At 39.0% G+C, this 13,689-nt stretch overlaps 1 protein-coding gene across 2 annotated transcripts; it reads left to right on the plus strand.

The window, feature by feature from the left end:
* Window positions 1-3,014: 3,014 nt before the first annotated feature.
* On the plus strand, window positions 3,015-11,460 carry LOC118495410 (probable polypeptide N-acetylgalactosaminyltransferase 8). 2 transcript variants are annotated; one of them, XM_036002868.1, is made up of 12 exons: window positions 3,015-3,152; window positions 3,189-3,213; window positions 4,486-4,834; window positions 4,994-5,160; window positions 6,525-6,711; window positions 7,554-7,751; window positions 7,934-8,048; window positions 9,684-9,869; window positions 10,035-10,172; window positions 10,345-10,437; window positions 10,597-10,767; window positions 11,026-11,460. In XM_036002868.1, the coding sequence occupies exons 1-12, from the start codon at window positions 3,036-3,038 to the stop codon at window positions 11,143-11,145; spliced, it is 1,866 nt and encodes a 621-aa protein (XP_035858761.1). In that variant the 5' UTR covers window positions 3,015-3,035; the 3' UTR covers window positions 11,146-11,460. The 2 variants fall into 2 exon arrangements, with proteins under 2 accessions (XP_035858761.1, XP_035858760.1); XM_036002867.1 differs by having other exon boundaries at window positions 3,015-3,213.
* Window positions 11,461-13,689: the final 2,229 nt, after the last annotated feature.

The following is a 13,689-nucleotide window of genomic DNA, read 5'->3' on the forward strand; positions in this document are numbered from 1 at the left end:
CCTCTCTCTCTCTTTCTGCACTCATTCATGTCCGATTAATGCATGTTACTAACTTCACTTCTTCCCCGGAGTTCTTGTGCTTTCTCGTCTCACAGGTTCTCATGGATCCTAGTGGAGCCTCCTGCCATGGTCCTGCTTGACTGCCATTGCCAATACTGTTGTTGCTGTGCACCTGTCTGTCTGTCTGTCTGTCTGTCTGTCTGTCTCTCTCTCTCTCTCTCTCTCTCTCTCTCTCTCTCTGTCTCTCTCTCTCTCGCTCTCTCTCTCTCTCACCCCAACTGGTCGAGTCAGACGAACACCCACCTAGAGCCGAAGGGTCTGTCCTAGGTTTCTGCCTCTTAACAGGCAGTTTTTCCTTGCCCTTGTCTCCAAGGTCTTGCTCATGGTGGTACTGTTGAGTCTCTGTAAATAATGTTATAATGAGTTCGGTCTAGACCTGTTCTATTTGAAAAGTGTCCTGAGATAACTTTTTTTATGAATTGGTGCTATATAAATACAATTGAATGAATGAATTGAATTGAATTGAATTGAATTTTTTGAATTTTTTATCTCTATCCTCCATGTGTATACCTCCACAGTAGTGTAGTTCTCTCTACAGGGTGGGGATTTCAACATGCAGCATTTCTTTATGTATATTTGTAAAGGGAAATCTTGTACCTATTTTTTATTGCAAATAAATGTCACTTTTATAATAGTTTAAACTTGTTTAAAATAAACATGTAATAATTCAAATTATTTTATTATATTAGTAATATACATATTATAAAAGTGTGTATATATATATATATATATATATATATCATGTTGCCATTCTGTACACTGAGTTTTAGTAGCCTATATATTGATTTAACATTTACCTTGTGCTTGTGTATATTCATTGCGCCTATCTTTTCTGTTTAATGTTATTTTCATATGGAAATCCATGGTTAAAATTATTCATAAGTATGCAGTGTCATAACTACATCTCCGATGTTTATAACAAACCAAACCGCTTGAAAATCGGTAGAAAATTGAGCAAGTTATGGTTATTTAAAAAGTACATGCACCATTAAAACACAATGTTACGAGTGAGCGAGCTGACTGTGGCAAGATGGCCGCCAGGTGCGGACGTCGACCTCCATTGGCCAGCAGCGCGGATGAGACATCTAGCCTTTATATATATCTATGGTTGCTTTTCACCGACTGCAAGACCCAGGCGGACCCAGGGCATGCTGGGAAACGCCGGCCTCTCAGCTGATCTAACGTTTTATATACATTTTTTATTGTTTTTGAATTGGAGGGATTTTAACTGCATTTGTCTGATATAAAGGCTTATTCTGTACAAACCACATGTTGTGTGGCTGATAGTTACGTTTAGAAGTCAGAGAGACTAAATCCGTTCAGATTACGGATCACCTACAGTGTGTTGTTAATTAAAATCAGCAACAGATCGCATGTAGAGCATTTTGAGAGCTACTCTGTCATAATAAAAAACAACTGGAGACATGTGTACAAGCTGATATATGGGTCTGATGACATTTTATTAAATCGGAATCGGACCACAGTGTTTCTGTGACTTCCTGTTCAGACTGAAGGCTGCTGGAATCGGCTGGAAACTGTCGCCTGCTCTCGAGGCGCAGTTCATCTCGAACGTGCCTATTGTCTTCCTGAGTAACCAGTTGCCACTAGACAGGAAGCTTCCAGATACAAGAGACCACAGGTAACTTTTGTTCATATGGGTTTAACTATTTTGAAAGGGGGTTTGATTATTTTGTGACCTTTGCCTTGTATGTACCCCAATTTAATGTCTTCTCTGTCCTACGGATGTTACTATGAACTGACTAGTGTTTTACATGCAGCAAATCTAATAAATCATAAACAATATTGTGAAATTTGAATTTAAAATGCATTTCGAATTATGTAAATAACTGTGCCAATGCAATATTTAACCAGAAATACATGTATTCAACATGACATGATAACTGTCACATAATAGCACCCTTTATCCAGAATAAGACACAGAACCACAAACCCACAGCACAGACCGCAACAAATACAAGATCTAACCTCTATTTCTTTGTTAGCTTTCATATTTGATGTCAAGCCTGCTTAAACAATTGCTTGTGTTAGTATTTGAGCATTCATTTACTAAGTACTGTGTTGTTAATGTCACAAATATTACATTGACTTGTTGCTAATATATATAGCCTATATTCAGTGGTGGAAGAAGTATACAGATCATTTACTTAAAGGTGCCGTAGGTAGGATTGTGAAGATCCAGGACTTAGCCAAAACATTTGAACATCAACAACTTCTCAGTCCCTCCACCCTTCCTGCTGAAGCCCAAAACGGTCTCCTAAGCCCCTCCCCCCACAAGGGAGAATGGATGCGTGTTCATGAGCAGTGATTGACACACAGTTAGACACCCCCCCTGGCCCTGATTGGTGCATCTGAACAGGGAGCTGTGGATTTTTGCAAATCGCACTACAGGCTGTAGGTGGTGCCAGAGGAGCCAGATTTTTTTTAAATGACCTGCTTCATGTAGTTCTACTGGAACATAGGGTCAGTTTCAGCAAATATGACAGAAAGTTAGTTTTATAAGTCTTACCTACTGCACCTTTAAGTAAAAGTACTAATACCACACTGTAAAAAAAGAAAAAAAAAAAAGCTTACCTGCCGTCTCTACCTTCTCACAGTTTCCCCTAAAAGTTTTTTTTATTTGTCAATGTATTGTAAGAGCTTATTGTAATACATTTTCCTTCAGCTGCAGTTACGCATTTGACCACACGGCTCAGCCTGGGCTCAGCCCACTATTGGGAACACCTGCGCTTAATAGGAGCAAGTAATATAGGAAGAACACCTGTGCTTAATAGAAGAAAGTAATACAGGAAGAACAGGTCTCACCTCACTGAAACAAAAGAAGGTATCATCCAAATAAACAATGCCACTTGTCTGGTTGAAGCTGTCAGTCCAGTAGCCTAGTCTAAGGTCGCTGCGCGCGTGTCTTTCAAGGTTTTCCATTCCCTTGCTGGGAGTTCAGTCTGTGTGTTATCACTATGAGACGGGTGTCGTTCAAGCGGTCAATCGTCATACTGGGGGGGATCGGGCTCCTCGTCTACGTGGGCATGTTTCTAAAGGGTAGATATGAGCCTGAAGATGAGACTGACAAACAGCTAGACACAGCACGTATGAGCAGGAGTTTTTCTGACCTGGAGACAAGCATCAACAATCTCGGTGAGTTGAAGCAATGGAGATGGGGAAATGGAAAGAAAGTCGGGTTCTGTATGATTTGTTATGGGGTGGTGGGTTACAGAAATGGGTTATTGACTTACTTAAAACGCAAATAAATAAATAAAAGGATTTGGTACGTGTAAAATTAGAGATGTATTGTTGTGTATATTGGTTATCCTGTTGTAAAAATATATGATATATAAAGGAATTAATTCAAGTTGAATGAGGGGTGGGAAACATCACAAGCTTAGGCTTCATCCTGCTCCTTTTCGGACAGTTTTTGAAAATATTAATTGTAATAGTATTTTTAATGTTATTTGTAACACTGTATAGATATTGTTCTTTTTCCTTTGGTGTGTTGCTACGCACTTTTGTATTTTTATATTTTATTTATATAGGTTCGAAATAAAAAAAATGAAATTTAACTTCCGTGACATTAACATTCCTTCAGTGTTAGAAAGGTAAGCAAATGATTAAATGTCTGTTCACTACACAAGTAGTTACTCAAATGTATGTTATGCTTTCAATCATCTGACAAAATGATATTGCATTAAAACAAGATAAGTGTCACCAAAAGAATACTTGCAGATGTGGAGTCAAACATTAGATGAATGGCTTCTAATGGAACTTTTTTGACGTTTGCTGAAAATTTTTTTATCCTTTTGTATTTAGTCTCTCTCTTGTGCTTCCATCTGGGTATCAATACCATTTTATTTTATGTAGAATCCATCTAGAGAACATTCATCTCAAGAAAAACTGTGGTTACAATTTACTTAAAGGTAGCATCTACATAAGAGTCATGAAGGTGTCATAATGGGGGCGGCCTCTAGCTCACCCAGTTAGAGTGTTCGACCCGTGTAGGCTGAGTCCTTTGCAGCGGCGCAGGTTTGAATCCGACTTGCTGCCCTTTGCTGCGTGTCATCCCCCATCTCTCTCCCACCTTTCATGTCTATCCACTGTCACTATATAATAAAGGGAAAAAGCCCCAAAAAATAATCTTAAAAAAAAAAAAACTGAACGTGTCATAAACATTATAAACAAGTCATAAACGTTTATGACATAACACTTCTTTTAGTAAGTGTCATTCGGTTTTTGTCATGACAAGTTACGGTTAGGGTTAGGGTTAGGGTTGGGGTTAGGGTTAGGGTTGTCACTCTTATGTAGATACCTTCAAGTCAAGTGTTACCAAAAATGCTTTATTTTAAATAAGAAAACATGTAGTCATCAGTAATCATGCTGCTCATTTGACTCTGTCCTTGTCATCCTTTTGTCAAGACAATGTAGTCAGAGCTTTTGAGAAAAAGCAGGACACCATGCAGAAAATGCTCGAAGAGGACAGACTCAGATGGAGAAAAGCTGCAGAGGTCGAACAGCCAGCTGTCAAAACACAGCCAGAGCAGCAAGAGAAACCTGAAGCAAAAGTCCCGGACCAAAAGGAGACTCTTCAAGAGAAAAAGTCTAATAAACTGTTTCCCAAATCTCCCCTGTTCGTGACGTGGGGGGAGAATCTCTCGGAGGATGACCAAAGAGAGGCACAGGCTTTGTTTGACAAGTATGGATACAACGTTTTTCTCAGCGATCGCCTTCCTCTAGACCGAGCTCTTCCAGATACCAGGGATCCAAGGTACAACAATTTCCTATGATGCCAGAGCTGTCATTTAATTCATTCACATGCTGATTATCCTTCAGCTCTCTGTTCACATGGTTTGTCTTTAGATAAAGCATTTACACAGCTTACTGATGGAAAGACGGTGGTTTTAGAAATCCTTCTGTTTCTGAATAGGTGTCTGAAAAAGAGTTACTCAGAAGACTTACCAAGTATTGGAGTAGTATTGATCTACCTGAATGAGGCCCTGTCTATTATCAAAAGAGCTATGCGCAGCATCATTGACCGCACCCCTAAACACCTGCTGAAGGAAATAATATTGGTGGATGACAATAGCTCTGAAGGTAAGTTGAATGCAAATGGATTAGATTGTGTAAACGTGTAATAAACACGTTGATCCATTATGTACATAGGCTACTGTCATACTATGAGACATGACAGGCTGAAATCATGTTTCATTGTGCCACTGCTGCTCATATTCTAACTTTTTTTTTAGGCTGTAATCTATGTTATGGTTGTTATTTTGTGATTGTATTTTTTTGAACGTATCTACTTTTCTAAGCAGTCTTGTAAAATCTCCTAAAATGCATTTTGTCACATGAACTTTTGGATTTAAGGTAATAGTTTTGGGAATCGGGACATTTTGGAAAACATATGTACCGGTATTCACTTTCTTGCCAAGAATTAGATGGCATGCCATGGTTGATATTACTATCATAGAGGCTATGTATGGTAAAATATTATGCTACAGTCAGCAGCTGCTTAGCTTAGCATAAAGACTGGAAACAGCTAGCCTGGCTTTGTCCAAAGTTAGAAAAAAACAAAAAACAATCTGCCTACTAGTACGTTTAAAGCTCACTGATTAATATGTTACACCTTGTTTGTTTTATCTGTTCAAAAAAGTATAAAAACAACAATTTGTTTTGTGTGCCATAGATATGGTAACAACAAGAATTTAGGATGGTAAAGCTCCAGCACATAACCCCCAGGAAAACCATACATTGGCGTTTTTATATCACGGTTATTGTACACATTTAACAAATAAGATACTGTATGTGTTTATTAGTGAGCTTTAGAGTTTCGGCAAGGTGGACTTTGTGAGCTTTGGACAGAGCCAAGCTAGCGGTTTTCCTTTGTTCCCCGTCTTTATGCTAAGCTAACCAAGTGCTGGCTGTAGCCTTACATTTACCAGACAGAGATGATAGTGGTGCCGATCTTCTTATCTAATTCTCAACAAGAAAAGGCAAATAAGCATTTCACTCCTTTTTTTAAGAGCACATAAACCCCTGTATGATGTAACAGCATTTAGTCATTTCAAAACTGTAATTAGTGGTGGAGTGGCACTGGATTGCAATATACTAATGGTGTTTCTCATTCTTGTCCATCTTAACGTACATGCATGGGTGAATAAAACATTAGAAACACCTTTTTAGTCAGTACATCATCACTAACTACAACTTCAAATTGGATACCGTCACAACATCAACTTAATGTTTAAATTTCATTTCAATTGCATCCTGTAGTTTGTGAGCATGTGAGGCACATCTACGATCACAACTGTTGCTCTCAAAATTGTAAGTGTACTTTGCACTCTGGGTAATCGTTATGGAAACTGGTGTCACTGCCCCGTCTAAACTTTCTATGGTAAAAACATCTATCACACCCCTAATCAAAAAAAAATAAATGCCCGCATTTTCTCTCAATTTAGAAAACCTGAAGGGTGACCTTGACATGTACGTGAAGTCGCTCGAGCAGGAGGACCCCAGTCTCTCTATTAAAAGGGTGAGGCACAATGTGTCTTATGGCCTGTCTCACGCCAGGGCTTCTGGCTGGAGGGCTGCTACTGCTGACGTGGTGGCCATCCTGGATGCGCACATCGAAGTCCATGAGCTGTGGTAAGAATGAGGCAACAATAAATCTTTTATGCCTGGTTTATGTATACCATTTTCACTGGCATGTATGTCATTTTTGATTCCACATTAAAGGTGCTATAAGTTTACCATGTTTACAGTTATCAAATGGTATACAGGGAAGTGTCTATACCACCACCAAGTGCAAACTGACTGGTGAGCTGATGCCAAAGTTGGCGTACCTCACATCTTAGCCCTTGATTAACCACAATATGTTTTGCTAACAACAACTTTTTAGGAACGCCCTGTTTACACATTTGCAACAGCCCAGTCCAAGCACAGACTTATCCCAGTACAACCACAGTCGGGTGTACTGGCATGCCCACGTAGGCAATGAGGGCGTTAAAGGTCTTGCACAGTGGTGGTAACGAGGGTAGGGCGAGTGCCGCTCAGACTTGCAACCTTCTAGTCACAGGCTCATTTATACTGCAATAGTAAGTTTGGCAAGCTGACTTTGTAATTGTGCTTTAGGCAAAACAAAACAGTCTAACTTGGGTAACATTAACTAGATCTCTGCATCAAAATTGAACATTTTTCAGTCTGAAGCTCCCTCCACCTTCCAAATGCTGCACCAATGTTCCCTTGGGTTGCGTACAAATGAAACTTAATGTACAGGAGATGGAAGTATTCAAAACCATTTGGATGTGTTCTGTCTGTTTGGAATGCTTGATCTCAGCAGCCTCTGATCAACTAAAGGAGTGAATGGCACGTCAGAACACATGCCAGCTCCCATTCCGGAGTTACAGTCATTTCATAGAAAGAGACAGGTAAACAACAGTTTAATGAAGTGATGGGTAAGTCACCTCTCCTCCCTTCCCCTCTTTCAGGGCGGAACCCCTGCTGACGCAGATCAAGGCTGACCGAACGGTGGTGACATCCCCTGTGTTTGACAAAGTAAACTTTGATGACCTCACGGTTATTCCATACCAGCCAGCATCACACGCCTTCGACTGGGCTTTATGGTGCATGTATGAGAGTTTTTCAGACGAGTATTACAAACTCAAAGACGGCTCGTTGCCTGGAAAGTAAGTTTTAAGTGAAATTGCTCAGTCTTGTTCCAACTTACATATGTGTCAAACATATCGTATACATATACGTATCTTGGATAAGGCATTATTAATGATCTGAAAGCTTTACTTTTATGCTTATGGTGATTCAACATGTTTTTAAATTATACAGTAGTAACGGGTCTCTTCTTTCACTCCAGAAGTCCATCGGTCATGGGGATCCTAGTTGCTGAAAGAAAGTATCTGGGAGAAATCGGACTCCTCGATGAAGGAATGAAAGTGTACGGTGGAGAAAATGTTGAGCTGGGCATTCGAGTGAGTAAGCTTCACCTATCTAACACCTGATGGCACAGTCCCGGGCCAACTTGTAGCAAGTTGATCCACGGGTTCAGTACAATTGCCCCTCTTACTTAGTAAAACCAGAACTGGTTACCTCACAATCGTTGGGACAGATTCCTGCCGTAATATCTTTCCAGATTTGTATAATCCTGTATCATAGTATTATTAACAGCTGTGCAGTGTTTGCGTCTAATAAACCTTGAAATACATGGATTACTCGATTTAGACTTAACTGGATCATGTTTTGTTCACTTTCTTGCTGACAGTTAAATGAGATTGATACCACTTTTGTGTCTGTATGGTAAATAACAAGCTACAGCTAGCATCCACTTTGCTTACTTAGCATTAAGACTGGAAACAGGAAGACAACAGCTAGCCTGTCTCTGTCCTAAGGTAACATAATCCACCCACCAGCACCTCTAAACCTAACTTATTTAACACAACACAAGGCATTATGTCAGATTTTACAGGAGAGCCAAAATAGATTTTGACCAGAGTTGAGTCCTATTGCCATGTAATGAACACAATATTTGATCTTTTTGTGTTATAAGATGCTCACTATTGCTACAGTTAAGGTTTAAAAATACTTATCAAACATTGTAAAAATGGCAAAACAGTGGGATACGCCTTTTTAGCACAAACATTTTCCAGACATACTAATGAATGTACAGAATAGTAAGTAAATGTTTATATAAAAGGTTAATGCACATGCGGTTATATAAATAGTGTATGTGTTAACGACGGTTTTAAAATTTTAAGAGTAAAAGCCTTGATGAAAGTTGCTGAGCATTACTTCAAGATGAAGATATTTGTTCTTATCTTTATTCAGTGTGGATTGAAGTGTAATTAATGCATTTTAAATAAAATGAATGTGGTTTACAATTGCTTACTTCCATAAGCCCATATTCTGAATCATATTGGGGAACTGTTTGTGTCAAAAAGGCCCACTCTTGTCATTTTTAAGATCAATAAATAGTTTTCAATCTAAACTGTAGCAATATTGTCTGTTTATGATAATGTTCAATCTGATAACACAAAATAATCAAATATTGTGTTCAGTACATGGCAATAGCTGCTGATTCAAGTTTGATCAAAATTTGTTTTGGTTCTCCTGTAAAGTCTGATAACGCACCCCGAGTGTTGTTAGCATGATCTACCCACCTTTTAGCACAGCGTTAAGCTCACTTGAGCCATTTCACTGTTATGCCTTGTTTTCTATTTGTCATTATTTCAGTTGTGTCCTTTTGGCACTCATATATAATATAATATAATGAAATCTGTACAAAAATTCCCCAGAGGGACTATTTGTTGGCTAGGAGTAGTAACTTCCTTGAGTCTCCACTGGTTCTCTGGCAAATGTTCTATTATTATAATTATTAACTTTATGGGTCAGCTGCAGGGGTCTCCCAGAGATGGAGCCCTACAAACTGTTAAGTGCATATAACAAGCGGCGGTGCTACCCACAGTTTGTGAACTTCTAAGTAGCTCTTATTAACTCTTAACCTTTGTTTTTATTCATGCTTTGCACTTGCACAATTATCATTGGTAACTGATCAATTATTCCGTTTTTATCAAGTAGTATAAAGCTAAGCTTTTTTGTTGCTCATATAGGTGTGGACATGTGGAGGCAGTATTGAAGTCGTTCCATGCTCCAAGATCGCCCACATTGAGAGGGCCCACAAGCCCTACATGCCTGACCTGAGCAAAGCCATGAAGAGAAACGCCCTGAGGGTAGCAGAAGTCTGGATGGATGAATACAAACACAACGTCAACTTGGCTTGGAACTTGCCGTTTGAGGTACTTCAAATGTAGTCAAGTACAACAAAAATAATGACGCCCTTTCTATGGAATACTGCATGCCTCATACACACAGGATGCAGAATGAACGTCCAAGGGTCCATAATGAAAAGCTTTTCTTATAAGTACAAATGTGACAAACAAATCATGCCTTATTCTCTGCAGAATCACGGAATTGACATTGGGGATATCTCTGAAAGGAAAAAACTGAGGGAAAGGTTGCACTGTAAACCTTTCAAATGGTATCTGGAAAATGTGTATCCCAAGTTGGATCCCTTGACTGACCTAGTTGCCTATGGAGGAGTAAGTTTAGTTGTATCTAATGTATCTTTGTATGTGTGTTAGAGGCAGTACTGCAGGGTGTGCGCGCCACATGTGCACTGCTACATTATATTGTGTATTTTAATGATACATGTCATAGTATTGGATACATTTTCATTGGGTTTGATAAAATGATGAACTCCCCCATTTATAGATGAGGAATCTTGATGCTGACAGGTGCATAGACCAAGGACCAGTACCAGGTCACACACCCATTGCCTACAATTGCTACTACTATGGACCTCAAGTAAGTAAAGCAAGTGGTTGTCAAGATTAATGATTATAGTCACTGAAAAGTTACCAGTGGCAATTGGAAATATTGTGTCTTTGCTGCCGTTTGGCTTATTTACAGTAACTGACCAATCTGCTTTCTGCTTGACTTTTAATTATTATTATTTTTTTTTAGATGTGTTATTATCGGTCAGATGGTGAGCTCTATATCGGCGGCATCAAGTTCCACAAGTACAATGACAACCGGTGTTTAACTGACCCGGGGAAAAAAGAAACGGAGCCTGGCCTTCATAACTGCAAAGAGGCTAAGCAGAAAGGAATGGGGATTCACTGGGACTTCACTCAGGTATTACACGTTGTTAAACTATTATTAAAACAAATAGCAAAGTATATAAAAGTCAGGGAAGAGATGTGGCAAAAGGATTTTTTTTTTTTTATTCCAGTAAAATAGTAAAAGTTAAAAGTCAGTGTGTCTCACCCTTTTATATAAAACATAGGGTGGATGAGTTCAGGGTGACTCATAGCTCAAACTATCGACTGATTGTCTAAATATTGTATGACAGGCTGTGCGTTTGCATTCTTGACACTTATTTTTCTTCTCCAGGGCAAAGAACTGAAGAACAGAGATACAAAAAGGTGTCTGGAGATTAAGAACGGCCTGCTTCTAATACAGGAATGCTCTGGCCAAAAATGGGAAATCCAAAACATAATCAAAGCCTTTTAAAGCGTGTGGCCAACAAGAAGTGAACTTCTCTGCTCATTGGTCAGTGAATAATATCACCTGAATGTGTAAAATGGACATTTGCTCAACAGTTTATGAATGGACAAAGTCATTATTTGTACTATTTATTATTCTGCCAATAAAAAAAAAGAGTTATATAAAACTGCAGAGTTATATTTGCTAATTGGACCAGGGTACTGTCAAAGATATGCAAGCTGTCTCCCAGGAGGTCTGTCTATATTACAAGTATTGTGTGGGAAAGAGCATTGCTGGGATCGCTGACACACAGCATCTTATAAATACTGCTTATGAAGGAGATACCCAAAATTATGCAATTTATAAATGCATGTTGATCCTATTTCTTCCCTTCAATCTTCCACTCAAGGACACCAAATATATTCTATCAAGCAGAAAAGTTAATGCAAATGTTTGGGTTTTCATCAGATTAAAACCTGGGGCATAGCATAAGAGAGGTTACACACCAACCAGACGGCCGACCGTCGGCAGAAAAGCCAGTCGGACTGATCAGTCGGGTCCCCGAGGTCCAAAAAAATGCCTCAAAACACACTAAGGCGATGCCGACTTAAGCGTACGCTCTGCGTGTGCGCGAAATGTAATACGTCTCCATAGCAGCAGGCGCCGCTTCTCTGTATTGTTTCCCAGAAAATGAAAACCGGCAGCTGATAGGACGAACGCGTCACGTGGGTCTTTTTTCTCCGGAAATTCACAGCCAGACTGTCATGGCAGCTTGTTCAGAATACGATCTCATATTGTACTAAAATAGTTCACCGAAACGTGTTTCTGAAAACATTTTAATCGAGAAATAGGCCATGCAGTTGCTGAATGTGTCTTAATTTCAGATCAACAAAGGTCCATTTAAAAGATTTTCGTCAGATTTTCGTCAGATTTTGAGCGGCTCATGCGCTCGCCGTTTCCGGGTGAGCCCCGACTGCCCTGTCTCCGACTGAGCATGTCAGGTCAGCCAAAATGAAGGCCGACGGCTCCCCGAGGTCCAAAAAGTGCCTCGGGACACACCGAAGCACAGTCCGACTGCCTTTTCTTGAATATCACTCATCCATGAACCACTTTGTTTTCTGAATCATGCTTTTTATACCACAGTTGTCCTTTTCTTCTTTACTTTTCTATCCCCTTATGATTTGTTTGCCTTTCTCTGCATGGAGGCTATTTCTGTCACAGATGATAATGCACAGAAAAGTAGAAATAGATTACTAAGAAGAACATTTATATTTTTCAAACCTGAAATTTACCTAACAGCACCAAACCTATTGCATTAAAATGCCTCCAGATGTAATATTTGTAATAGTTGGCCAATTATTATCGAACTAAAACCTTAAAGCTACATCTTATTGCCCTGACACACCAACCCGATAATCGGCCGTCGGACTGGTTACTATTCTAGTAACCAGTGGAATAACTGGTTACTGGATCATGGGTTCATGCAAAACTTGAGAACCAAGCCTCCTTTATGGTTTGATTGGATTCCCCAATCAGTTTTAAACTATTGTATTGTTGTTAGTACTTTTGTAGTTCTGATTATTAGAAAGATACAGTACAACTTGTTCAGACGTCTAATGTTGTTGGAAATGTATTGTAATTATGGGAGTTCTGGCTAGGCGAGATTCCACATGGAAATACTATGCAACTATTGGAGGTGTGGCTGGGTGTCAAAGGTCCCACTTATGCAGAATGTATGGTTGAATATACTGTGTATTACCTACGTAATTATTATAGTGTCAAGAAAAGTGATAGCCATATTTGGGACTTAGTTATGGATTTTACAGGCCGTGGGGGTTGGTATTGCAGGCCAACAGAATTTTGTTTTCTTGTGCTGAGACAAAGGCCTATGTTTGAAATAATGTCAAATATTAATCATTGTTTTTTATCCTCATTTGGAAATAAAGCATATATATATATATATATATATATATATATATATATATATATATATATAAAACTGGTTGATGTTTGAATTGTGATGATTTTTAAGTGAAGTTATAGCCAACCATCTCTTAAAGCTGCCCAGGTGCTCAACATCACAACATGCCCTCTACAGAGTAAGAAGTGTGTTTGTGAGTGTATTGTGAAAAAGCTGGCTTTGACGACTGAATGGGTCACGTGAATGCTGCCAGATGTGTGTACCGTACAAATCTGGTCATTCTTGAGAAGCTCAGTTGAACAACTATAGCTCAGTTGTCTGTGTTCATTGTAAGTTTGGAGAAGATATACTCGAAATGATCACCCTTGAATGGTATATCACCAACAACAACATAGTTTCATAAGATCCATGCTGCAGCTGACCACCAAATTTGCATTCTGGCAAAAATCACCATGTGTCACTGAGGACCTGGTGGAAGAACAAGAGGCCTTTTGTTAGAAGCAGTCTTGTATAAAGTACTTGAAAGCAGTACTTGAGTAAAAGTACAAGTATCTTACCAGAAAAGTTTGTCATTTTTTAGAATATTACTTGAGTAAAAGTCTTAAAAGTATCTAGTATTTACTCTATTTAAGTATCAAAAGTAATTTTAT

This window comes from Sander lucioperca, chromosome 7 (genome assembly GCF_008315115.2).
Source record: "Sander lucioperca isolate FBNREF2018 chromosome 7, SLUC_FBN_1.2, whole genome shotgun sequence".
NCBI lineage: Eukaryota > Metazoa > Chordata > Actinopteri > Perciformes > Percidae > Sander > Sander lucioperca.